General features: G+C 41.4%; 1 protein-coding gene across 3 annotated transcripts in view; it reads right to left on the bottom strand.

The window, feature by feature from the left end:
• PIEZO1 (piezo type mechanosensitive ion channel component 1) overlaps window positions 1-27,444 on the bottom strand; it is a 627,492-nt gene that overhangs the window by 269,480 nt on the left and 330,568 nt on the right. For all 3 annotated transcript variants that reach the window (XM_053706596.1, XM_053705806.1, XM_053707404.1), the window contains one exon: window positions 9,958-10,141. In XM_053706596.1, the coding sequence (XP_053562571.1) occupies window positions 9,958-10,141 (184 nt within the window). The remainder of the gene's footprint in view (window positions 1-9,957; window positions 10,142-27,444) is intronic.

Here is a 27,444-nt window from a genome sequence, read left to right on the forward strand (position 1 = left end):
ATGTTCTTTGTGGATAGGAATATGTAGGTACGCATCCTTTAGATCCACGGTAGTCATAAATTGACCTTCCTGGATAGTGGGTAGAATCGTTCGAATGGTTTCCATTTTGAACTATGGTACCCTGAGAAATTTGTTTAGGATCTTTAAATCCAGAATTGGTCTGAAGGTTCCCTCTTTTTTGGGAACTACGAACAGATTTGAGTAAAATCCCATTACTTGTTCCGTCATTGGAACTGGGTGTATCACTCCCATCTTTAACAGGTCTTCTACACAATGTAAGAACGCCTGTCTCTTTATTTGGTTTGAGGATAAGTGAGACATGTGGAACCTTCCCCTTGGGGGTAGTTCCTTGAATTCCAGAAGATAACCCTGAGAAACTATTTCTAGCGTCCAGGGATCCTGAACATCTCTTGCCCAAGCCTGAGCAAAGAGAGAGAGTCTGCCCCCCACTAGATCCGGTCCCAGATCAGGGGCTACTCCTTCATGCTGTTTTGTTAGCGGTAGCAGGCTTCTTGGTCTGCTTACCCTTGTTCCAGCCTTGCATCGGTTTCCAGGCTGGTTTGGACTGTGAGGCATTACCCTCTTGCTTAGAGGATGCAGAATTAGAGGCCGGTCCGTTCCTGAAATTACGAAAGGAACGAAAATTAGACTTATTCTTGGCCTTGAAAGGCCTATCTTGTGGGAGGGTGTGGCCCTTTCCCCCAGTGATGTCTGAGATAATCTCTTTCAATTCTGGTCCAAAGAGAGTTTTACCCTTGTAGGGGATGTTAAGCAATTTTGTCTTGGATGATACATCCGCTGACCAAGACTTTAGCCAAAGCGCTCTGCGCTCCACAATTGCAAACCCTGAATTTTTCGCCGCTAATCTAGCTAATTGCAAAGCGGCATCTAAAATAAAAGAGTTAGCCAACTTAAGTGCGTGAACTCTGTCCATAACCTCCTCATATGGAGTCTCTCTACTGAGCGACTTTTCTAGTTCCTCGAACCAGAACCACGCTGCTGTAGTGACAGGAACAATGCATGAAATGGGTTGTAGAAGGTAACCTTGCTGTACAAAAATCTTTTTAAGCAAACCCTCCAATTTTTTATCCATAGGATCTTTGAAAGCACAACTATCCTCGATAGGAATAGTAGTGCGCTTGTTTAGAGTAGAAACTGCCCCCTCGACCTTAGGGACTGTCTGCCATAAGTCCTTTCTGGGGTCGACCATAGGAAATAATTTCTTAAATATAGGAGGGGGAACAAAAGGTATGCCGGGCTTCTCCCACTCCTTATTCACTATGTCTGCCACCCGCTTGGGTATAGGAAAAGCGTCGGGGTGCACCGGAACCTCTAGGAACTTGTCCATCTTGCATAATTTTTCTGGAATGACCAAGTTGTCACAATCATCCAGAGTAGATAACACCTCCTTAAGCAGTGCGCGGAGATGTTCTAATTTAAACTTAAATGTCACAACATCAGGTTCAGCCTGAATCTGAAATTTCCCCATCTGACAAAACCTCCCTCATGGCCCCTTCAGATTAGTGTGAGGGTATGACAGAACAATTATCATCAGCGCCCTCCTGCTCTTCAGTGTTTAAAACAGAGCAATCGCGCTTTCTCTGATATGCAGGCATTTTGGATAAAATATTTGCTATGGAGTTATCCATTACAGCCGTCAATTGTTGCATGGTAATAAGCATTGGCGGCTTAAAAGAAGTACTAGGGGCCTCCTGCGTGGGCAAAACTGGTATAGACACAGAAGGAGATGATGTAGAACCATGTCTACTCCCTTCATCTGATGAATCATCTTGGGCAACTTCATTATCTGTGACAGTATTGTCCTTACATTGTTTGGACGCTATGGCACAATTATCACACAATTTTGAAGGGGGAGACACATTGACTTTCATACATATAGAACATAGCTTATCAGAAGGCACAGACATGTTAAACAGGCTTAAACTTGTCAATAAAGCACAAAAACCGTTTTAAAACAAAACCGTTACGGTCTCTTTAAATTTTAAACAGAGCACACTTTATTACTGAATATGTGAAAAAATATGAAGGAATTGTTCAAAATTTACCAACATTTCACCACAGTGTCTTAAAGCATTTTAAAGTATTGCACACCAATTTTCAGAGCTTTAACCCTTAAAATAACAAAACCGGAGCCGGTTACAGATTTAACCCCTATACAGTCCCAGCTACAGCCTTTGCTGTGACTTTACCAAGCAAAGGCTACCAAATGACGCCTTCTAGGAACTTTTCCAACTACTTTCAGGTCCTCACACATGCATCTGCATGTCTTGCTCTCAAAAACAACTGCGCAGTAATGGCGCGAAAATGAGGCTCAGCCTACAACTGGGAAGGCCCTTCCTGACTGGAAAAGGTGTCTAACATAGTGCCTGACGTTAAAAAACGTTCCCCAAGTTTATAAGTGTGAATTATCAGCATAAACATGTATAAAATGTCCAAATAAAGCAATCGATTTAGCCCATAAAAGTGTCTACCAGTTTTATAGCCCATATTAAGCCCTTTATTCTGTTGAGAAAATGGCTTACCGGTCCCCATGAGGGGAAATGACAGCCTTCCAGCATTACACAGTCTTGTTAGAAATATGGCTAGTCATACCTTAAGCAGAAAAGTCTGCTAACTGTTTCCCCCAACTGAAGTTACTTCATCTCAACAGTCCTATGTGGAAACAGCAATCGATTTTAGTTACTGTCTGCTAAAATCATCTTCCTCTCACAAACAGAAATCATCATCTTTTTCTGTTTCAGAGTAAATAGTACATACCAGCACTATTTTAAAATAACAAACTCTTGATAGTAGAATAAAAAAACTACAACTAAACACCACATACTCTTAACCATCTCCGTGGAGATGTTGCCTGTGCAACGGCAAAGAGAATGACTGGGGTGGGCGGAGCCTAGGAGGGACTATATGGCCAGCTTTGCTGGGACTTTTTGCCATTACCTGTTGGGGAAGAGATATTCCCTCAAGTAAGGATGATGCCGTGGACCGGACACACCAATGTTGGAGAAATTAATCTCTGGACAACCAATTGGGCATGGTTAAATGGAAAATAAACACATATTTATTTAATAGTTAATTATGCACAGTAAAACAATTTTGCGCTGCACTTTTATTATCTATTTTGTTTTCTGTTCCCGTAATTTAACATCTGAGTATTTGAAGTGCACATGGCAGCCTTCACAAGCCTAACTGTGCCACTTACTTGTCCTTAATTGGCAACAGCAGAGATGATTGAATAAGAAACTGAAAAACAAGGCAACTTTTTGTTAACAAAATGCCAGTGTTTAGCTGTATGTACCCTAGTAACAAGTCCATATTGGCTCCTCCCGATTCGGCAAGTGGTGGGTGGAGCTTAGCCCCTGAAAAACTATTGCAACAAACAAGGTGTTAATGCATTCAGATTTTTTTTTATCACTCATTTGGTATGTTAATTTATTGTAAGACTTGAAAAATATTGTGATTACAAACTGTTTACTATGTTTTAAATTTGACTTCTTCTGGAGGATTAGATAAATTGCGCATACATTCTGCATTCATGTTCTTTAAATGTTTTGACATACAAGTGTTTTTTAACTCCTGAAAACATTAAAGGGACATTAACTTTAAACTCTTATGAATTTAAAATAGCTTTATTTAGACCGGTTAATATAAATTTCCATGAAAAAAGTTAATGTTACAGCTTTTCAAATAGATGCTGAAGCTACCAGGAAGTGTATGTTGTGTGCACAACTGGTCTAGGCATAAGAACAAGGCAAAGGGAAAAAAACAGAATTTATGTTTACCTGATAAATTACTTTCTCCAACGGTGTGTCCGGTCCACGGCGTCATCCTTACTTGTGGGATATTCTCTTCCCCAACAGGAAATGGCAAAGAGCCCAGCAAAGCTGGTCACATGATCCCTCCTAGGCTCCGCCTACCCCAGTCATTCGACCGACGTTAATGAGGAATATTTGCATAGGAGAAACCATATGGTACCGTGGTGACTGTAGTTAAAGAAAATAAATCATCAGACCTGATTAAAAAAACCAGGGCGGGCCGTGGACTGGACACACCGTTGGAGAAAGTAATTTATCAGGTAAACATAAATTCTGTTTTCTCCAACATAGGTGTGTCCGGTCCACGGCGTCATCCTTACTTGTGGGAACCAATACCAAAGCTTTAGGACACGGATGAAGGGAGGGAGCAAATCAGGTCACCTAAATGGAAGGCACCACGGCTTGCAAAACCTTTCTCCCAAAAATAGCCTCAGAAGAAGCAAAAGTATCAAACTTGTAAAATTTGGTAAAAGTGTGCAGTGAAGACCAAGTCGCTGCCCTACATATCTGATCAACAGAAGCCTCGTTCTTGAAGGCCCATGTGGAAGCCACAGCCCTAGTGGAATGAGCTGTGATTCTTTCGGGAGGCTGCCGTCCGGCAGTCTCGTAAGCCAATCTGATGATGCTTTTAATCCAAAAAGAGAGAGAGGTAGAAGTTGCTTTTTGACCTCTCCTTTTACCGGAATAAACAACAAACAAGGAAGATGTTTGTCTAAAATCCTTTGTAGCATCTAAATAGAATTTTAGAGCGCGAACAACATCCAAATTGTGCAACAAACGTTCCTTCTTTGAAACTGGTTTCGGACACAGAGAAGGTACGATAATCTCCTGGTTAATGTTTTTGTTAGAAACAACTTTTGGAAGAAAACCAGGTTTAGTACGTAAAACCACCTTATCTGCATGGAACACCAGATAAGGAGGAGAACACTGCAGAGCAGATAATTCTGAAACTCTTCTAGCAGAAGAAATTGCAACTAAAAACAAAACTTTCCAAGATAATAACTTAATATCAACGGAATGCAAGGGTTCAAACGGAACCCCCTGAAGAACTGAAAGAACTAAATTGAGACTCCAAGGAGGAGTCAAAGGTTTGTAAACAGGCTTAATTCTAACCAGAGCCTGAACAAAGGCTTGAACATCTGGCACAGCGGCCAGCTTTTTGTGAAGTAACACAGACAAGGCAGAAATCTGTCCCTTCAGGGAACTTGCAGATAATCCTTTTTCCAATCCTTCTTGAAGGAAGGATAGAATCCTAGGAATCTTAACCTTGTCCCAAGGGAATCCTTTAGATTCACACCAACAGATATATTTTTTCCAAATTTTGTGGTAAATCTTTCTAGTTACAGGCTTTCTGGCCTGAACAAGAGTATCGATAACAGAATCTGAGAACCCTCGCTTCGATAAGATCAAGCGTTCAATCTCCAAGCAGTCAGCTGGAGTGAAACCAGATTCGGATGTTCGAACGGACCCTGAACAAGAAGGTCTCGTCTCAAAGGTAGCTTCCAAGGTGGAGCCGATGACATATTCACCAGATCTGCATACCAAGTCCTGCGTGGCCACGCAGGAGCTATCAAGATCACCGACGCCCTCTCCTGATTGATCCTGGCTACCAGCCTGGGGATGAGAGGAAACGGCGGGAACACATAAGCTAGTTTGAAGGTCCAAGGTGCTACTAGTGCATCCACTAGAGCCGCCTTGGGATCCCTGGATCTGGACCCGTAGCAAGGAACTTTGAAGTTCTGACGAGAGGCCATCAGATCCATGTCTGGAATGCCCCACAGCTGAGTGACTTGGGCAAAGATTTCCGGATGGAGTTCCCACTCCCCCGGATGCAATGTCTGACGACTCAGAAAATCCGCTTCCCAATTTTCCACTCCTGGGATGTGGATAGCAGACAGGTGGCAGGAGTGAGACTCCGCCCATAGAATGATTTTGGTCACTTCTTCCATCGCCAGGGAACTCCTTGTTCCCCCCTGATGGTTGATGTACGCAACAGTTGTCATGTTGTCTGATTGAAACCGTATGAACTTGGCCCTCACTAGCTGAGGCCAAGCCTTGAGAGCATTGAATATCGCTCTCAGTTCCAGAATATTTATCGGTAGAAGAGATTCTTCCCGAGACCAAAGACCCTGAGCTTTCAGGGATCCCCAGACCGCGCCCCAGCCCATCAGACTGGCGTCGGTCGTGACAATGACCCACTCTGGTCTGCGGAATGTCATCCCTCGTGACAGGTTGTCCAGGGACAGCCACCAACGGAGTGAGTCTCTGGTCCTCTGATTTACTTGTATCTTCGGAGACAAGTCTGTATAGTCCCCATTCCACTGACTGAGCATGCACAGTTGTAATGGTCTTAGATGAATGCGTGCAAAAGGAACTATGTCCATTGCCGCTACCATCAACCCGATCACTTCCATGCACTGAGCTATGGAAGGAAGAGGAACGGAATGAAGTATCCGACAAGAGTCTAGAAGTTTTGTTTTTCTGGCCTCTGTCAGAAAAATCCTCATTTCTAAGGAGTCTATTATTGTTCCCAAGAAGGGAACCCTTGTTGACGGAGATAGAGAACTCTTTTCCACGTTCACTTTCCATCCGTGAGATCTGAGAAAGGCCAGGACAATGTCCGTGTGAGCCTTTGCTTGAGGAAGGGACGACGCTTGAATCAGAATGTCGTCCAAGTAAGGTACTACAGCAATGCCCCTTGGTCTTAGCACAGCTAGAAGGGACCCTAGTACCTTTGTGAAAATCCTTGGAGCAGTGGCTAATCCGAAAGGAAGCGCCACGAACTGGTAATGTTTGTCCAGGAATGCGAACCTCAGGAACCGATGATGTTCCTTGTGGATAGGAATATGTAGATACGCATCCTTTAAATCCACCGTGGTCATGAATTGACCGTCCTGGATGGAAGGAAGAATAGTTCGAATGGTTTCCATCTTGAACGATGGAACCTTGAGAAACTTGTTTAAAATCTTGAGATCTAAGATTGGTCTGAACGTTCCCTCTTTTTTGGGAACTATAAACAGATTGGAGTAGAACCCCATCCCTTGTTCTCTTAATGGAACAGGATGAATCACTCCCATTTTTAACAGGTCTTCTACACAATGTAAGAATGCCTGTCTTTTTATGTGGTCTGAAGACAACTGAGACCTGTGGAACCTCCCCCTTGGGGGAAGTCCCTTGAATTCCAGAAGATAACCTTGGGAGACTATTTCTAGCGCCCAAGGATCCAGAACATCTCTTGCCCAAGCCTGAGCGAAGAGAGAGAGTCTGCCCCCCACCAGATCCGGTCCCGGATCGGGGGCCAACATTTCATGCTGTCTTGGTAGCAGTGGCAGGTTTCTTGGCCTGCTTTCCCTTGTTCCAGCCTTGCATTGGTCTCCAAGCTGGCTTGGATTGAGAAGTATTACCCTCTTGCTTAGAGGACGTAGCACTTTGGGCTGGTCCGTTTCTACGAAAGGGACGAAAATTAGGTTTATTTTTTGCCTTGAAAGGCCGATCCTGAGGAAGGGCGTGGCCCTTACCCCCAGTGATATCAGAGATAATCTCTTTCAAGTCAGGGCCAAACAGCGTTTTCCCCTTGAAAGGAATGTTAAGTAGCTTGTTCTTGGAAGACGCATCAGCCGACCAGGATTTCAACCAAAGCGCTCTGCGCGCCACAATAGCAAACCCAGAATTCTTAGCCGCTAACCTAGCCAATTGCAAAGTGGCGTCTAGGGTGAAAGAATTAGCCAATTCGAGAGCATTGATTCTGTCCATAATCTCCTCATAAGGAGGAGAATCACTATCGACCGCCTTTATCAGCTCATCGAACCAGAAACATGCGGCTGTAGCGACAGGGACAATGCATGAAATTGGTTGTAGAAGGTAACCCTGCTGAACAAACATCTTTTTAAGCAAACCTTCTAATTTTTTATCCATAGGATCTTTGAAAGCACAACTATCCTCTATGGGTATAGTGGTGCGTTTGTTTAAAGTGGAAACCGCTCCCTCGACCTTGGGGACTGTCTGCCATAAGTCCTTTCTGGGGTCGACCATAGGAAACAATTTTTTAAATATGGGGGGAGGGACGAAAGGAATACCGGGCCTTTCCCATTCTTTATTAACAATGTCCGCCACCCGCTTGGGTATAGGAAAAGCTTCTGGGAGCCCCGGCACCTCTAGGAACTTGTCCATTTTACATAGTTTCTCTGGGATGACCAACTTGTCACAATCATCCAGAGTGGATAATACCTCCTTAAGCAGAATGCGGAGATGTTCCAACTTAAATTTAAATGCAATCACATCAGGTTCAGCTTGTTGAGAAATGTTCCCTGAATCAGTAATTTCTCCCTCAGACAAAACCTCCCTGGCCCCATCAGACTGGGTTAGGGGCCCTTCAGAAATATTATTATCAGCGTCGTCATGCTCTTCAGTATCTAAAACAGAGCAGTCGCGCTTACGCTGATAAGTGTTCATTTTGGCTAAAATGTTTTTGACAGAATTATCCATTACAGCCGTTAATTGTTGCATAGTAAGGAGTATTGGCGCGCTAGATGTACTAGGGGCCTCCTGAGTGGGCAAGACTCGTGTAGACGAAGGAGGGAATGATGCAGTACCATGCTTACTCCCCTCACTTGAGGAATCATCTTGGGCATCATTGTCATTGTCACATAAATCACATTTATTTAAATGAATAGGAATTCTGGCTTCCCCACATTCAGAACACAGTCTATCTGGTAGTTCAGACATGTTAAACAGGCATAAACTTGATAACAAAGTACAAAAAACGTTTTAAAATAAAACCGTTACTGTCACTTTAAATTTTAAACTGAACACACTTTATTACTGCAATTGCGAAAAAACATGAAGGAATTGTTCAAAATTCACCAAATTTTCACCACAGTGTCTTAAAGCCTTAAAAGTATTGCACACCAAATTTGGAAGCTTTAACCCTTAAAATAACGGAACCGGAGCCGTTTTGAACTTTAACCCCTTTACAGTCCCTGGTATCTGCTTTGCTGAGACCCAACCAAGCCCCAAGGGGAATACGATACCAAATGACGCCTTCAGAAAGTCTTTTCTAAGTATCAGAGCTCCTCTCACATGCGACTGCATGCCATGCCTCTCAAAAACAAGTGCGCAACACCGGCGCGAAAATGAGGCTCTGCCTATGCTTTGGGAAAGCCCCTAAAGAATAAGGTGTCTAAAACAGTGCCTGCCGATATGATTATATCAAAATACCCAGATAAAATGATTCCTCAAGGCTAAATATGTGTTAATAATGAATCGATTTAGCCCAGAAAAAGTCTACAGTCTTAATAAGCCCTTTTTGAAGCCCTTATTTACGATCGTAATAAACATGGCTTACCGGATCCCATAGGGAAAATGACAGCTTCCAGCATTACATCGTCTTGTTAGAATGTGTCATACCTCAAGCAGCAAGAGACTGCTCACTGTTCCCCCAACTGAAGTTAATTGCTCTCAACAGTCCTGTGTGGAACAGCCATGGATTTTAGTGACGGTTGCTAAAATCATTTTCCTCATACAAACAGAAATCTTCATCTCTTTTCTGTTTCTGAGTAAATAGTACATACCAGCACTATTTCAAAATAACAAACTCTTGATTGAATAATAAAAACTACAGTTAAACACTAAAAAACTCTAAGCCATCTCCGTGGAGATGTTGCCTGTACAACGGCAAAGAGAATGACTGGGGTAGGCGGAGCCTAGGAGGGATCATGTGACCAGCTTTGCTGGGCTCTTTGCCATTTCCTGTTGGGGAAGAGAATATCCCACAAGTAAGGATGACGCCGTGGACCGGACACACCTATGTTGGAGAAATTTACAATTCCATTGGTGGATACACACCTCAGAAGAATAAAATAAAAATTCCTTTCAGCACAGAAATATTTTTTCACAAAAAAACGTTTAGATACGACAAAAAATAACTTTAATATCCATTTAAGTCAGAGATGGGGAACCCTCCAGATGTTTCAGAACCACATTTCCCATGATGTTCAACCGGACTTCAGAGTGCATAAGCATCATGGGTATTGTAGTTCTGAAACATCAGGAGGGCCAATGTTCCCCATCCCTGATTTAAGGCAATGTGGCTCCTTCTGAAAGAGATAAAATACTTTTGGATTACCTGCAAGAGCTAAAAGCAAGATGGCTAGAAATTTCCCAACAGCCTCCAGAAGTTTGTGTGCAGCCTCTCTGATCCGTGCGCCCAGCAATCTGTCATGTGACAGGGCCTGGAAAGCGCCATCATTTTGCTCATCGTTCTCACTTCTCTCTGGCTCGCACTCACTCTCCATTCTCTCCTCTTCTACCTGCAGGGGGCAGATAAAGGGAAATAAATGTTTTATGAAGTTTTCTTCCAACAATTTGTTAAACATGTATGGAACATTAGTTTCTTATAACATTATGTTATATGAGTAATTAAATGCTATATTTTTTCGAACATACACTACAACTAATAATTTTCCTAAGTATATAATTTTCTATTTCTGCATAGGGAAACGTGCCCTTTATACACTATTTTTTTCTTTGCATAAATGTTTTATAGATCTATTTATATAGCCCATAAAGTTGTTTGTTTTATTTTTTTTCTAAATGTATAGTTTTTCTTATTTTTAAATAGCATTGCTCAGATTTTCAGACTCCAAACCAAGTCCCAAAGTTTTAGGAGAATACTGACAGATACCTACTCCAGCTTACTCCTGTTTGTGTAAAGGCATATGCAGAGGAAGGGGGGGTCTTATTTCCCACTTGCAGTGGGCTTTCCACCTACCTTTTCAACACAGCTAAACGGATAGCTTCTAAGTACGTTTTTAAAAGGTTTTATACTGGATTTTTATATTAGTATCTGTGCATCTCATTCTTTATAGTAGTGTCTATTACATGCAGTTTTATGAAAATTGGTGTATACTGTCCCTTTAAAGAGGAAGCATTCAGATCAAAGCTTTTTTTATCCTGGACATACATGTTTCTCTAATAAAAAAAAAAAGAAAATTAAGAATTTTTTGGGGGTTTGAGCCAAAAAATAAAAATATGAATATAGTATCCACAATCTTCGGGAGATTAGGCAAGAAATGGTCTGACATGTTTTATCTTGCACATTAGTCATAAACCACACAATTTACAAAAGATAACATTTAAATATTTTTTAATATACCGCCTCAAACTACTTACTATTGGTTCATTTCACCTTCCAATCTTTATTTAAAATCAGGAGCATCTTGACATCTAAAAGTGACAATCCTCTTTTTACAAAATAGGATTCCTTAAAAATAGCTATCCTATATGGACACTGCTAAATAAAAATTTATTTAATACATATATACATTTTCACAAAGAGAAAAAGTGCCCAGTTATAACAAAAAACTTCTTAATAAAGGCAAAATAATAAACAAAAACTTGCTGGCATGGAGAAAGAAAATCCCATAAAATGTTTGAGATTTTTTGGGACCTTATATTGGGATAGATTACGAGTAGATCACTAATTATGCCTCCTGGTCGAGCGCTAACTCCGCTAGAAGCAAGTTGAAAGTGAAACGTTTTGGCTTGCACGCTAACCCAATGTGCACAAAAAGATGAAGTTAAAATATCACAACCGCGTCAGCATATTCCCCCATAGACTACTTGTCCCAAGCACAAAGCTCACTTCAAGCAGAGTTAGCACGCGAGTGGGAGTGATAAATAGAGCTCCACTCGTAATCTAGCCCATAGTGAGATAAATCTCTCTCAAGGTAAAATTTGTGTTAGTAAAATTGTTTGAGGGACCTTGATGCACTGATGAGATCATCTTAGATCAGAAAGACCTAAAAATAATTAGTGTGTTCTATGAACATGCAACGGAACCAAAAAATATTAATATTGTAAAGGTATGTAGTTAGAGGCATCAAACAAACGTTATATCCTCTTTTTCTTACTTTCTAACATAAGGATCTGTCCATTGTAAAGTTATAGAGCTATGCATTGTAAAGATATAAAGCTATGCATTGCAAAGTTATAAAGCTATGCATTACAAAGTTATAGGGCTATGCATTGTAAAGTTATAGAGCTATGCATTGTAAAGTTATAGAGCTATGCATTGTAAAGTTATAGAGCTATGCATTGTAAAGTTATAGAGCTATGCATTGTAAAGTTATAAAGCTATGCATTGCAAAGTTATAGAGCTATGCATTGTAAAGTTATAGGGCTATGCATTATAAAGTTATAGAGCTATGCATTGTAAAGTTATAGAGCTATGCATTGTAAAGTTATAAAGCTATGCATTGCAAAGTTATAGAGCTATGCATTGTAAAGTTATAGGGCTATGCATTATAAAGTTATAGGGCTATGCATTGTAAAGTTATAAAGCTATGCCTTATAAAGTTATAGGGCTATGCATTGTAAAGTTATAGAGCTATGCATTGTAAAGTTATAGAGCTATGCATTGTAAAGTTATAGAGCTATGCATTGTAAAGTTATAGAGCTATGCATTGTAAAGTTATAGAGCTATGCATTGTAAAGTTATAGGGCTATGCATTGTAAAGTTATAGGGATATGCATTGTAAAGTTATAAAGCTATGCCTTATAAAGTTATAGGGCTATGCATTGTAAAGTTATAAAGCTATGCATTGTAAACTTATAGAGCTATGCATTGTAAACTTATAGAGCCATCCAGCTCTCTTAAGCCGTGTGATCCTGCCCAGCACTTATGACATCATGAGCATCCTCAGATGCAGGGTAAGTGAAGGGGAGTCCCCAAGGATGTGGGGTAAATACAGGGGAGCCACCAGGGACGTGGGGTAAGTGCAGGGGAGCTACCAGTAATGCATGGGAAGTGCAAGGGAGCAACAAGTAATGCATGGTAAGTGGTGGGGAACAACCAGTAATGCATGGTAAGTGCAGGGGAGCAACAAGTAATGCATAGTAAGTGCAGGGGAGCTACCAGCAATGCATGGTAAGTGCAGGGAAGCAACCAGCAATGCATGGTAAGTGCAGGGGAGTTACCAGTAATCCATGGTAAATGCAAGGGAGCAACCAGTAATCCATGGTAAGTGCAAGGGAGCAACCAGTAATGCATGGTAAGTGCAGGGAAGCCACCAGTAATCCATGGTAAGTGCAGGGGAGTTACCAGTAATCCATGGTAAGTGCAAGGGAGCAACCAGTAATCCATGGTAAGTGCAAGGGAGCAACCAGTAATCCATGGTAAGTGCAAGGGAGCAACCAGTAATGCATGGTAAGTGCAGGGGAGTTACCAGTAATCCATGATAAGTGCAGGGGAGTTACCAGTAATGCATGGTAAGTGCAAGGGAGCTACCAGTAATCAATGGTAAGTGCAAGGGAGCAACCAGTAATGCATGGTAAGTGCAGGGGAGCAATGAGTAATCCATGGTAAGTGCAGGAGAGCTACCAGATATGCATGGTAAGTGCAAGGGAGCAATCATTAATGCATGGTAAGTGCAGGGGAGCAACGAGTAATGCATAGCAAGTGCAAGGGAGCAACCAGTAATCCATGGTAAGTGCAGGGGAGCTACCAGTAATGCATGGTAAGTGCAAGGGAGCAACGAGTAATGCATGGTAAGTGCAGGGGAGCAACGAGTAATGCATAGTAAGTGCAAGGGAGCAACCAGTAATCCATGGTAAGTGCAGGGGAGTTACCAGTAATCCATGGTAAGTGCAAAGGAGCAACCAGTAATGTATGGTAAGTGCAGGGGAGCTACCAGTAATCCATGGTAAATGCAGGGGAGTTACCAGTAATCCATGGTAAGTGCAGGGGAGTTACCAGTAATGCATGGTAAGTGCAAAGGAGCAACCAGTAATCCATGGTAAGTGCAAGGGAGCAACCAGGGGCCCCATCCGATATGCAGTGTCGCCCGCAAAAGCCGGCGACGCCGGTTTTTGCGCCGGTTTGGTATCCTATATGCAGAGCTGCATATAAATGTGGCACGTATATTTCACCCACGTAGTTTTTTTCCCCATAGAACTTCAATCCGATTGGCTGATTAAATCAACCAATCGTATTTTTCCTACCTTAATTCCGATTGGCCAATCGGAATTCGAGGGACGCCATCTTGGATGACATAATTTAAAGGACCAGCCATTTGTCGGGTAGTCGTCGGCCAAGAAGGATGTTCCGCGCCGGAGGTCTTCAAGATGTAGCCGCTCATCGCCGGAAGGATGAAGATAGAAGATGCCGCTTGGATGAAGACTTCTGCCGGATGGAGGACCTCTTCTGCCCCGATCGGATGAAGACTTCTGCCGGTCCGGATGTCCTCTTCTGCCATATCGTATGACCAGTGGTGCCTGGCTGGGTGAAGACGGCTCACTTTACAGGTAAAAACAGAATTTATGTTTACCTGATAAATTTCTTTCTCCAACGGTGTGTCCGGTCCACGGCGTCATCCTTACTTGTGGGATATTCTCTTCCCCAACAGGAAATGGCAAAGAGCCCAGCAAAGCTGGTCACATGATCCCTCCTAGGCTCCGCCTACCCCAGTCATTCGACCGACGTTAAGGAGGAATATTTGCATAGGAGAAACCATATGGTACCGTGGTGACTGTAGTTAAAGAAAATAAATTATCAGACCTGATTAAAAAACCAGGGCGGGCCGTGGACCGGACACACCGTTGGAGAAAGAAATTTATCAGGTAAACATAAATTCTGTTTTCTCCAACATAGGTGTGTCCGGTCCACGGCGTCATCCTTACTTGTGGGAACCAATACCAAAGCTTTAGGACACGGATGAAGGGAGGGAGCAAATCAGGTCACCTAAATGGAAGGCACCACGGCTTGCAAAACCTTTCTCCCAAAAATAGCCTCAGAAGAAGCAAAAGTATCAAACTTGTAAAATTTGGTAAAAGTGTGCAGTGAAGACCAAGTCGCTGCCCTACATATCTGATCAACAGAAGCCTCGTTCTTGAAGGCCCATGTGGAAGCCACAGCCCTAGTGGAATGAGCTGTGATTCTTTCGGGAGGCTGCCGTCCGGCAGTCTCGTAAGCCAATCTGATGATGCTTTTAATCCAAAAAGAGAGAGAGGTAGAAGTTGCTTTTTGACCTCTCCTTTTACCTGAATAAACAACAAACAAGGAAGATGTTTGTCTAAAATCCTTTGTAGCATCTAAATAGAATTTTAGAGCGCGAACAACATCCAAATTGTGCAACAAACGTTCCTTCTTTGAAACTGGTTTCGGACACAGAGAAGGTACGATAATCTCCTGGTTAATGTTTTTGTTAGAAACAACTTTTGGAAGAAAACCAGGTTTAGTACGTAAAACCACCTTATCTGCATGGAACACCAGATAAGGAGGAGAACACTGCAGAGCAGATAATTCTGAAACTCTTCTAGCAGAAGAAATTGCAACTAAAAACAAAACTTTCCAAGATAATAACTTAATATCAACGGAATGTAAGGGTTCAAACGGAACCCCCTGAAGAACTGAAAGAACTAAATTGAGACTCCAAGGAGGAGTCAAAGGTTTGTAAACAGGCTTGATTCTAACCAGAGCCTGAACAAAGGCTTGAACATCTGGCACAGCTGCCAGCTTTTTGTGAAGTAACACCGACAAGGCAGAAATCTGTCCTTTCAGGGAACTTGCCGATAATCCTTTTTCCAATCCTTCTTGAAGGAAGGATAGAATCCTAGGAATCTTAACCTTGTCCCAAGGGAATCCTTTAGATTCACACCAACAGATATATTTTTTCCAAATTTTGTGGTAAATCTTTCTAGTTACAGGCTTTCTGGCCTGAACAAGAGTATCGATAACAGAATCTGAGAAACCTCGCTTCGATAAAATCAAGCGTTCAATCTCCAAGCAGTCAGCTGGAGTGAAACCAGATTCGGATGTTCGAACGGACCCTGAACAAGAAGGTCTCGTCTCAAAGGTAGCTTCCAAGGTGGAGCCGATGACATATTCACCAGATCTGCATACCAAGTCCTGCGTGGCCACGCAGGAGCTATCAAGATCACCGACGCCCTCTCCTGATTGATCCTGGCTACCAGCCTGGGGATGAGAGGAAACGGCGGGAACACATAAGCTAGTTTGAAGGTCCAAGGTGCTACTAGTGCATCCACTAGAGCCGCCTTGGGATCCCTGGATCTGGACCCGTAGGAGGGAACTTTGAAGTTCTGACGAGAGGCCATTAGATCCATGTCTGGAATGCCCCACAGCTGAGTGACTTGGGCAAAGATTTCCGGATGGAGTTCCCACTCCCCCGGATGCAATGTCTGACGACTCAGAAAATCCGCTTCCCAATTTTCCACTCCCGGGATGTGGATAGCAGACAGGTGGCAGGAGTGAGACTCCGCCCATAGAATAATCTTGGTCACTTCTTCCATCGCTAGGGAACTCCTTGTTCCCCCCTGATGGTTGATGTACGCAACAGTCGTCATGTTGTCTGATTGAAACCGTATGAACTTGGTCCTCGCTAGCTGAGGCCAAGCCTTGAGAGCATTGAATATCGCTCTCAGTTCCAGAATATTTATCGGTAGAAGAGATTCTTCCCGAGACCAAAGACCCTGAGCTTTCAGGGATCCCCAGACCGCGCCCCAGCCCATCAGACTGGCGTCGGTCGTGACAATGACCCACTCTGGTCTGCGGAATGTCATCCCTTGTGACAGGTTGTCCAGGGACAGCCACCAACGGAGTGAGTCTCTGGTCCTCTGATTTACTTGTATCTTTGGAGACAAGTCTGTATAGTCCCCATTCCACTGACTGAGCATGCACAGTTGTAATGGTCTTAGATGAATGCGCGCAAAAGGAACTATGTCCATTGCCGCTACCATCAACCCGATCACTTCCATGCACTGAGCTACGGAAGGAAGAGGAACGGAATGAAGTATCCGACAAGAGTCCAGAAGTTTTGTTTTTCTGGCCTCTGTTAGAAAAATCCTCATTTCTGAGGAGTCTATAATTGTTCCCAAGAAGGGAACCCTTGTTGACGGGGATAGTGAACTCTTTTCCACGTTCACTTTCCAGCCGTGAGATCTGAGAAAGGCCAGGACGATGTCCGTGTGAGCCTTTGCTCGAGGGAGGGACGACGCTTGAATCAGAATGTCGTCCAGGTAAGGTACTACTGCAATGCCCCTTGGTCTTAGCACCGCTAGAAGGGACCCTAGTACCTTTGTGAAAATCCTTGGAGCAGTGGCTAATCCGAAAGGAAGCGCCACAAACTGGTAATGTTTGTCCAGGAATGCAAACCTTAGGAACCGATGATGTTCCTTGTGGATAGGAATATGTAGATACGCATCCTTTAAATCCACCGTGGTCATGAATTGACCTTCCTGGATGGAAGGAAGGATAGTTCGAATGGTTTCCATCTTGAACGATGGGACCTTGAGAAATTTGTTTAAGATCTTGAGATCTAAGATTGGTCTGAACGTTCCCTCTTTTTTGGGAACTATGAACAGATTGGAGTAGAACCCCATCCCTTGTTCTCTTAATGGAACAGGATGAATCACTCCCATTTTTAACAGGTCTTCTACACAATGTAAGAACGCCTGTCTTTTTATGTGGTCTGAAGACAACTGAGACCTGTGGAACCTTCCCCTTGGGGGAAGTCCCTTGAATTCCAGAAGATAACCCTGGGAGACTATTTCTAGCGCCCAAGGATCCAGAACATCTCTTGCCCAAGCCTGAGCGAAGAGAGAGAGTCTGCCCCCCACCAGATCCGGTCCCGGATCGGGGGCCAATATTTCATGCTGTCTTGGTAGCAGTGGCAGGTTTCTTGGCCTGCTTTCCCTTGTTCCAGCCTTGCATTGGTCTCCAAGCTGGCTTGGCTTGAGAAGTATTACCCTCTTGCTTAGAGGACGTAGCACTTTGGGCTGGTCCGTTTTTACGAAAGGGACGAAAATTAGGTCTATTTTTTGCCTTGAAAGGCCGATCCTGAGGAAGGGCGTGGCCCTTACCCCCAGTGATATCAGAGATAATCTCTTTCAAGTCAGGGCCAAACAGCGTTTTCCCCTTGAAAGGAATGTTTAGTAGCTTGTTCTTGGAAGACGCATCAGCCGACCAAGATTTCAACCAAAGCGCTCTGCGCGCCACAATAGCAAACCCAGAATTCTTAGCCGCTAACCTAGCCAATTGCAAAGTGGCGTCTAGAGTGAAAGAATTAGCCAATTTGAGAGCATTGATTCTGTCCATAATCTCCTCATAAGGAGGAGAATCACTATCGAGCACCTTTATCAGTTCATCAAACCAGAAATATGCGGCTGTAGTGACAGGGACAATGCATGAAATGGGTTGTAGAAGGTAACCCTGCTGAACAAACATCTTTTTAAGCAAACCTTCTAATTTTTTATCCATAGGATCTTTGAAAGCACAACTATCCTCTATGGGTATAGTGGTGCGTTTGTTTAAAGTAGAAACCGCTCCCTCGACCTTGGGGACTGACTGCCATAAGTCCTTTCTGGGGTCGACCATAGGAAACAATTTTTTAAATATGGGGGGAGGGACGAAAGGAATACCGGGCCTTTCCCATTCTTTATTAACAATGTCCGCCACCCGCTTGGGTATAGGAAAAGCTTCTGGGAGCCCCGGCACCTCTAGGAACTTGTCCATTTTACATAGTTTCTCTGGGATGACCAACTTTTCACAATCATCCAGAGTGGATAATACCTCCTTAAGCAAAATGCGGAGGTGTTCCAACTTAAATTTAAATGTAATCACATCAGATTCAGCCTGATGAGAAATGTTCCCTGAATCAGTAATTTCTCCCTCAGACAAAACCTCCCTGGCCCCCTCAGATTGGGTTAGGGGCCCTTCAGAGATATTAATATCAGCGTCGTCATGCTCTTCAGTAACTAAAACAGAGCAGCCACGCTTACGCTGACAAGGGTTCATTTTGGCTAAAATGTTTTTGACAGAATTATCCATTACAGCCGTTAATTGTTGCATAGTAAGGAGTATTGGCGCGCTAGATGTACTAGGGGCCTCCTGAGTGGGCAAGACTCGTGTAGACGAAGGAGGGAATGATGCAGTACCATGCTTACTCCCCTCACTTGAGGAATCATCTTGGGCATCATTGTCATTATCACATAAATCACATTTATTTAAATGAATAGGAATTCTGGCTTCCCCACATTCAGAACACAGTCTATCTGGTAGTTCAGACATGTTAAACAGGCATAAACTTGATAAGAAAGTACAAAAAACGTTTTAAAATAAAACCGTTACTGTCACTTTAAATTTTAAACTGAACACACTTTAATACTGCAATTGCGAAAAAACATGAAGGAATTGTTCAAAATTCACCAAATTTTCACCACAGTGTCTTAAAGCCTTAAAAATATTGCACACCAAATTTGGAAGCTTTAACCCTTAAAATAACGGAACCGGAGCCGTTTTAAGCTTTAACCCCTTTACAGTCCCTGGTATCTGCTTTGCTGAGACCCAACCAAACCCAAAGGGGAATACGATACCAATGACGCCTTCAGAAAGTCTTTTCTAAGTATCAGAGCTCCTCTCACATGCGACTGCATGCCATGCCTCTCAAAAACAAGTGCGCCACACCGGCGCGAAAATGAGACTCTGCTTATGCTTTGGGAAAGCCCCTAAGAAATAAGGTGTCTAATACAGTGCCTGCCGATATTATTATATCAAAATACCCAGATAAAATGATTCCTCAAGGCTAAATATGTGTTAATAATGAATCGATTTAGCCCAGAAATGTCTACAGTCTAAATAAGCCCTTGTGAAGCCCTTATTTACGATCGTAATAAACATGGCTTACCGGATCCCATAGGGAAAATGACAGCTTCCAGCATTACATCGTCTTGTTAGAATGTGTCATACCTCAAGCAGCAAGAGACTGCACACTGTTCCCCCAACTGAAGTTAATTGCTCTCAACAGTCCTGTGTGGAACAGCCATGGATTTTAGTTACGGTTGCTAAAATCATTTTCCTCATACAAACAGAAATCTTCATCTCTTTTCTGTTTCTGAGTAAATAGTACATACCAGCACTATTTCAAAATAACAAACTCTTGATTGAATAATAAAAAACTACAGTTAAACACTAAAAAACTCTAAGCCATCTCCGTGGAGATGTTGCCTGTACAACGGCAAAGAGAATGACTGGGGTAGGCGGAGCCTAGGAGGGATCATGTGACCAGCTTTGCTGGGCTCTTTGCCATTTCCTGTTGGGGAAGAGAATATCCCACAAGTAAGGATGACGCCGTGGACCGGACACACCTATGTTGGAGAAAGAGCTGATTACTTTGGGGCAATGCCCCGCAAAAGGCCCTTTTAAGGGCTGGTAAAAGAGCTGATTACTTTGGGGCAATGCCCCGCAAAAGGCCCTTTTAAGGGCTATTTGTAATTTAGTATAGGGTAGGGAATTTTATTATTTTGGGGGGCTTTTTTATTTTATTAGGGGGCTTAGATTAGGTGTAATTAGATTAAACTTCTTGTAATTTTTTTTTATTTTTTGTAATTTAGTGTTTGTTTGTTTGTTTTTGTAATATAGTTTAGTTTATTTAATTGTATTTTATATTAGATAATTGTAGTTAATTTATTTAATTAATTTATGGATAGTGTAGTGTTAGGTGTATTTGTAACTTAGGTTAGGATTTATTTTACAGGTAACTTTGTAATTATTTTAACTAGGTAGCTATTAAATAGTTATTAACTATTTAATAGCTATTGTACCTAGTTAAAATTAATACAAAGTTACCTGTAAAATAAATATAAATTCTAAAATAGCTACAATGTAATTAATTATATAGTAGCTATCTTAGGGTTTATTTTATAGGTAAGTATTTAGTTTTAAATAGGAAAAATTTAGTTAATAATATTAATATTATTTAGATTTATTTAAATAATAATTAAGTTAGGGGGTGTTAGGGTTAGACTTAGGTTTAGGGGATAATACATTTAATGTAGGTGGCGGCGGTGTAGGGGGTCAGATTAGAGGTTAATATATTTAATGTAGGTGGCGGCGGTGGGGGGGGTCAGATTAGGGGTTAATATATTTAATGTAGGTGGCGGCGGTGTAGGGGGGTCAGATTAGGGGTTAATATATTTAATGTAGGTGGCGGCGGGGTCCGGGAGCGGCGGTTTAGGGGTTAAACAGTTTATTTAGTGGAGGTGGGGTCCAGGAGCGGCGATTTAGGGGGTTAATACATATAATGTAGGTGGCGGTGGGCTCCGGGAGCGGCGGTTTAGGGGTTAATACTAGGATAGGTTTATTGCAGTGTGGGCTATGGCGGTTTAGGGGTTAATAATTAGGCTTATTGCGTTGTGGGGGGTTGTCGGTCTAGGGGTTAATACATTTATTATTAGGAGTGAGAGGGGGGGATTGCGGATATAGGGGTATACGTGTCGGGCTATTTTTGGGAGGCGTGTTAGACAGTTACGGGAGATCTAAACTTTAGTTAGTTTTTTGAGGCGCAGGCAGTTTCTAAAGTGCCGTAAGTCACTGGCGACTCCAGAAATTTGTACTTACGCTTATTTCTGGACATCGCTAGTTTGTCCGGCTTACGGCACTTTAGCAACTGCCGGAGGGGTATATATAATACCCCGATGTGCAGGGTGAAACTACGGGTGGCGCGGGTTCCCTAGCTTGCGCCGAAAACTACGCTGTATATCGGATTGCGCCCCATTAATGCATGGTAAGTGCAGGGGAGCAACGAGTAATGCATGGTAAGTGCAGGAGAGCAACGAGTAATGCATGGTAAGTGCAAGGGAGCAACCAGTAATCCATGGTAAGTGCAGGGGAGCTACCAGTAATGCATGGTAAGTGCAAAGGAGCAACCAGTAATCCATGGTAAGTGCAAGGGAGCAACCAGTAATGCATGGTAAGTGCAGGGGAGCTACCAGTAATGCATGGTAAGTGCAGGGGAGCAACCAGTAATGTATGGTAAGTGCAGGGGAGCTACCAGTAATGCATGGTAAGTGCAGGGGAGCTACCAGTAATGCATGGTAAGTGCAGGGGAGCAACCAGTAATCTATGGTAAGTGCAGGGGAGCTACCATTAATGCATGTTAAGTGCAGGGGAGCTACCAGTAATGCATGGTAAGTGCAGGGGAGCTACCAGTAATGCATGGTAAGTGCAGGGGAGCTACCAGTAATGCATGGTAAGTGCAGGGGAGCTACCAGTAATGCATGGTAAGTGCAGGGGAGCTACCAGTAATGCATGGTAAGTGCAGGGGAGCTACCAGTAACGTATGGTAAGTGCAGGGGAGCAACCAGTAATCTATGGTAAGTACAGGGGAGCTACCAGTCATGCATGGTAAGTGCAGGGGAGCCACCAGGGATGCAGAATAAGTGCAAGGGGGCCACAATGAGCTCTGAAAGCACACCCTGTGGATGACAACACTAAATACATTGTGTGGATGATGACCATGTCCTCGTCCACACTTAAGGGGTTAAACATGACAAGAAATCACAATGTTAAATACATTATTTAAAGGGGGGGGAATTGTTCGATCTCTGAAAATTCTGCTGAATTTAAAGGGACAGAAAACTTGAAACTTTGTTATCCATATAAATGTTTCATTTTGCTTAATTAATAATCTTTGCAAAGCACTTTCAGTAATTATTTAGCCTGCATTTTTGATACTTTAACCCTGAATACCCTAAATATATTTTAAACATTTTGCATGCAGGTCGTGAAATGCAATGTAGTGAATAACTTCTGATACATAAATAGAAAATTGAGGTTTATGTTCCCCTTTATATCACAGGAAACCGAGATAATCGCTCTTAGTTAGGCTGCTTAAGGGTTAATGCTGCCTATTAGTTCCTGGCTCTTCCACTCAGGTCTAAGTAAATTTCCAGCACTATTTAATCACACAATACCCATGTGATTGTCATGGGTCTTATTTCATCTTGGCACCCTGCAGCTATACAGGTCCTAATACGAGAAAGTGCTCAAGATCTGCATCTTCCAACCAGAAAGTAAAACATATTTATACGGTTAATAATGATGACAGTTATATTAAGTAGAAAATTATGGCCCATGGTGTATCGCTTTAAGGGAACAGCAAATTGTCATCTAATCTGTGTAGTAAAGTGCTTCCCCAGACGTGTGGTGGGGAATCATTGTAATCCATTTTGTGTTAATATAAATAACCAAGAAGAAGTTTTACAATTTCTTTTTGTGAAAATATTAGACGAGAGCAAGAATAGCAGCAACAGTTTATGTAATGTCTTAGGTTAGGTAGAAATGTGTATGCAGTCAATTTTGCCTGTGCAGAATCAAAGAGCTATTGGTTTATTATTTGTAGATGTATTGGATTCTCTGAACAATAAATTAGTTATGGAAATTAAAAAATATATATATAGGAACATAAATTCCCATTTCTTTGAGCCTTAAAAGGTTACATTACTGAATCCTATCATAAATCAGTTAGCAAATTATACTCTGTGGCTGGGGTATCCAGATCTTGACGTACACAAACAGACCAGAATTTGTGGATCTCTCTGAGGGTACACTGCATGATTAATCAAATTTACTAATCTTAAATGATTAAATATGTGTTGAAAGTAAAAATATAAATAAATAAAAAGGTCTTACATAAAAATGTTATTTTGGTGGATGACCTAAAGTAATTTTCATAACATATGGTTGTAGCTTAAATAGAAAACAATATTTTTTCCTGGTCATTTTTAAATATTATATATATCTTAAAGGGACAATAAATACAAAATTACACTTTCATAATTCAGATAGAGCAGGGGTTTCATTTGAGTTTTCCATACAAATGCAACTCATGTGGGTCACACACTACCTAGATATCTTGCCATTGCTAAATGCAGCATTGGTGTTTGCTATAACTGTATACATTTCAAAAGATTGTGTTCTGTAACGCAAAATTACTCTCTAATGCTTATAAGATGGTGATACATTCTCTATCTGCTTGTTGTCTCACGTCCCTGCTTTTTTTCCCTCTCGCAGCCCTATTCAGAGCGCGCTGATAGTTTAGCATATGCATGCGCATAGTATAACATTTCCTTTGCAACATAAACAGTGGATCACAATGCTGTCTGCATAGTGACCCACTATTTATATAGTGATAGATATATATCTGTTCTGATAGCTGCCAAGAATATATTTACTCCTTTGAAATTTTATATTTATATATATATATATATATATATATATATATATATATATATATATATATATATATATATTTATCAAACATAAAGTATGTGATTTTAGTGTTAGAGAAAATTATGGAAAGGAATGGGCAAAAATGATGTGGGAAATCAGTGCTGCCATAGTAATGAACACATATAAAGAAGTGCTGCGTATGTCAAATAAATCATTATGCACTTCACACTATATGAGTGAATCGCAAAGCCGGAAACAAACGGATACAGTCAAAGTAATAGAGAGTAAAATGGAGGTTGCACTCATGCGCAACCCTAACAGTAAGCGCACTCGCTCTTTAAGTAATAAGAATATTATAATTATTTTTCATAGAAGCATTGTGGGCCGCAAAAAAATAGTGCGCCAGTTTGACACCCCTGAGATAGAGCATACAATTCTAAATAACCTTTCAATTTACTTCTATTATCTAATTCGCTCTTTACTTTTGGTAAAAAGCTCAGGAGAAGCAATAAACTGCTGCAAGCTCACCCATATTTTCCAACTGTCCCGTGTTTTGGCTTATTGTCCCTTCCATTTAAGACTGTCTCTTCTTCAACTTAGTCTGTAATTAGTTTCATAACATTATGTGCAGTGCAGTCCTCCCACCACAGAAGGCACTGTGTTTTTTTATTTTACAGTTGTTATTAATATTCTTCTTATCTGTAAGGTTTTTTTTCTGTGGTCCTCTTTATCGGTGGCCTTCTGTTAAAATTATGTTTAGAAGTCTTTAGACAGGTGTCAAGTGGAGAATCCATGAAATGTGATATATATTACCAGGGTGGTTAGAATGCAATGTGTGATAAAGCAAGGTATCTCAATAGTGTTGTACAATTTGGAACTTTTTAAATTGCTTCCATTTATATACTGAGGCTTTGATTTGCATGTGCTGGAACTGTAATTTAGAGAACATACACAAAATCCACATTTGCTTGGGTATTTCTGTGTCTATTAACCTACTGCCAAAAATCATTGCAGCAGCAAAGATAAAAATAATAATAATATTTGCCTCAAAATGTCATCTACTTATGAAGATTTCAATAGTGTTTTAGCAATACAATTCCTCAACATATAATGTTCTCCTTTCTAGTAGCACCAAGAAAGCAGGTTAAACCTATTAAGGTAATATTATTGTTTTATTTCAGGCTAGGTAACATCTATATGAACTAGTGTGCTTTGTGGTATCCTGTTAAACAGATGCAAATAAGGTTAATTTTGTAATCCTTGTTTGCTTATGTTGGTACTTGTTATAAAGGCATTCTTCTTATGTCAATTATGTGCTTGAGAATAAGGGAGGTGAGCTTTATGATTTCACCTGCAATAAAAGGCTATACCAGTGCAAAAAGAAAATGCTCTAATGTGTAAGCATTAATACTTGCATATAACCATGTGTTTAATACCTGCAAAGGGATTAAACACAATTAAAGTCAGCTACCTGAACACATCTGGTGAACCAATGACAGAAGACAAATGTATGTAGCCACCAATCAACAGCTAGCTCCCACTTGCTGAGACATGTTCATATATTTTTTAACAAAATGTACCCAATAGAACAAAGTAAATTTGATAATGGAAGTGAATTTAAAAAAAAAAATTACATGTTCTATCATGAAAGTTTCATTTTGAATTTTCGATTCCTTTAAGCAATCAGTATGGCTAAAGTATACTATTAATATTTGATGTGCTTGTTTTGGGGTGGATTTGGAGTGGGTGGAGCTATGCAAAAAAAATAAATGGGTGCTGCTCTGTTGCAAAGTGTCCCTGGAATTTTGTTTTAAACTTTGGCAGCTATGCTCACCTGATTTACTCAATTGCTTTATCCCAATCATGAAGAAAAAAAAAAACATTTTGAGTTTCATGTACATTTAAAAAAAAAAATGTTAGCTTCTAATTTAAAGGGACATTGAACCCAAAAAATGTATTCCATGATTCAGATAGAGCATAACATTTTAAACAACTTTTACTATTTACTTCTATTATCAATTTTGATTCATTCACTTGGTATCCTTTGTTGAAGGAGCAGCAACGCACTACTGGGATCGAGCTGAACCCATCGGCAAGCCAATGACATCAGGCATATACATGCACCCACCAATCAGCAACTACCTCCCTGCTCCTAAATCTACCTAGGTATGCTTTTCAACAAGAATACCAAAAGAATAAAGCAAATAAAATAATAGAAGTAAATTGGATTTTTGTTTTTGCAATTGTATGCTCTATCTGAATCATTGTGGGTATTGTTTTTTTAGTATACAATTGAAAATGTAACCTCTTACCCCCCCCCCCCAACAAAAAAATTAGGCTAACATTATGCATTTAAAAATATACATGACGGGGGTGCGGAGCCTAGGCAAGCATAATGGTGGACGCATAGTTTGTCTGCTCCAGGTGCATCTAACCCTTAAAATGGAGACTTGACATAATAACACCCAAAGAGTGTCATAAAAGATTAACAGACACACCTCATACTCCCTTTCACAAAAAGCAACTAGGCACTAGAGTGACCCATCTACTAATAAAATATCATGTCAATTAGGAGACATAGCAAACCAAGCTGCACATCTAAGCCAGCGGCAGCAAGTATCTTCTTTAAACCACAGAAAGGAGATAAGATATTGGATAAAGAAGATGAGATAGATGAGGAGGAGATTGAAGAGGATACAGAAGCTAATCCTACAGAAAACAGCAATATACCAATAACTAAATCGGATATTAAGAATCTTGTATCCAAGCAGGAAATCACCTCTATATTCGATAAAATGTGGGAGAAGATGGACGCTCTACAGAGCACGGTTACAAATAGCCTCACAGAAATTAAACAGGACATTTCAGAATTAGGCACTAGAATAGAAACGTTGGAGGAAAAAGAAGAAACAATGGAGGAAGATATCACCAACGTCAAACAACAACTAAAAGAACATCAGCAAGAGCTGGCGGACATGAATGACAAATTAGAAGACCTGGAAAACAGGAGTCGGAGGTGTAATGTCCGACTGAAGGGCATTCCAGAGTCAATCACCCCATCTGCTTTAGGGGACTATTTACGTCAACTATTCCAAGCCATCACAGGGGAGTCTTCTGAGGAGAAATTCCAATTAGAAAGGGCTCATAGAGCTCTAAGAGCTAAACCTAAAGAGGCAGAACCCCCGAGAGATATAATTGTGAAACTTTTCCGCTTCCAAGAGAAAGAAGAGATTATGTCGGCAGCGAGGAAAACCCCACTTTCAAGTTCAAAGGCTCGATTATACAATTCTATCAAGACCTTAGTGTCAAAACCCTACAGCGGAGATATGCCCTGCGTCCGTTGACGCAACTCTTGAGGAAAAGCCAGATTACATATAGGTGGGGATTCCCCTTTGCCCTACACGTACTCCATGAAGGCAACACTTACACTATCAAAGAACAGCTGGACATACCAGGACTCTGTCAACTTCTAAAGCTAGAATGTCCAGAGCTTCCAGAAAATTCCCAAGACATCACCAAAGCTAGACCACTATTACCAAAAGGGACTATTCAGAATAGTCGTTGGACGAGAGTCTCTAGGAGGAAGCA

The sequence above is a fragment of the Bombina bombina genome, chromosome 1 (assembly GCF_027579735.1).
Source record: "Bombina bombina isolate aBomBom1 chromosome 1, aBomBom1.pri, whole genome shotgun sequence".
Taxonomy (NCBI): Eukaryota; Metazoa; Chordata; class Amphibia; order Anura; family Bombinatoridae; genus Bombina; species Bombina bombina.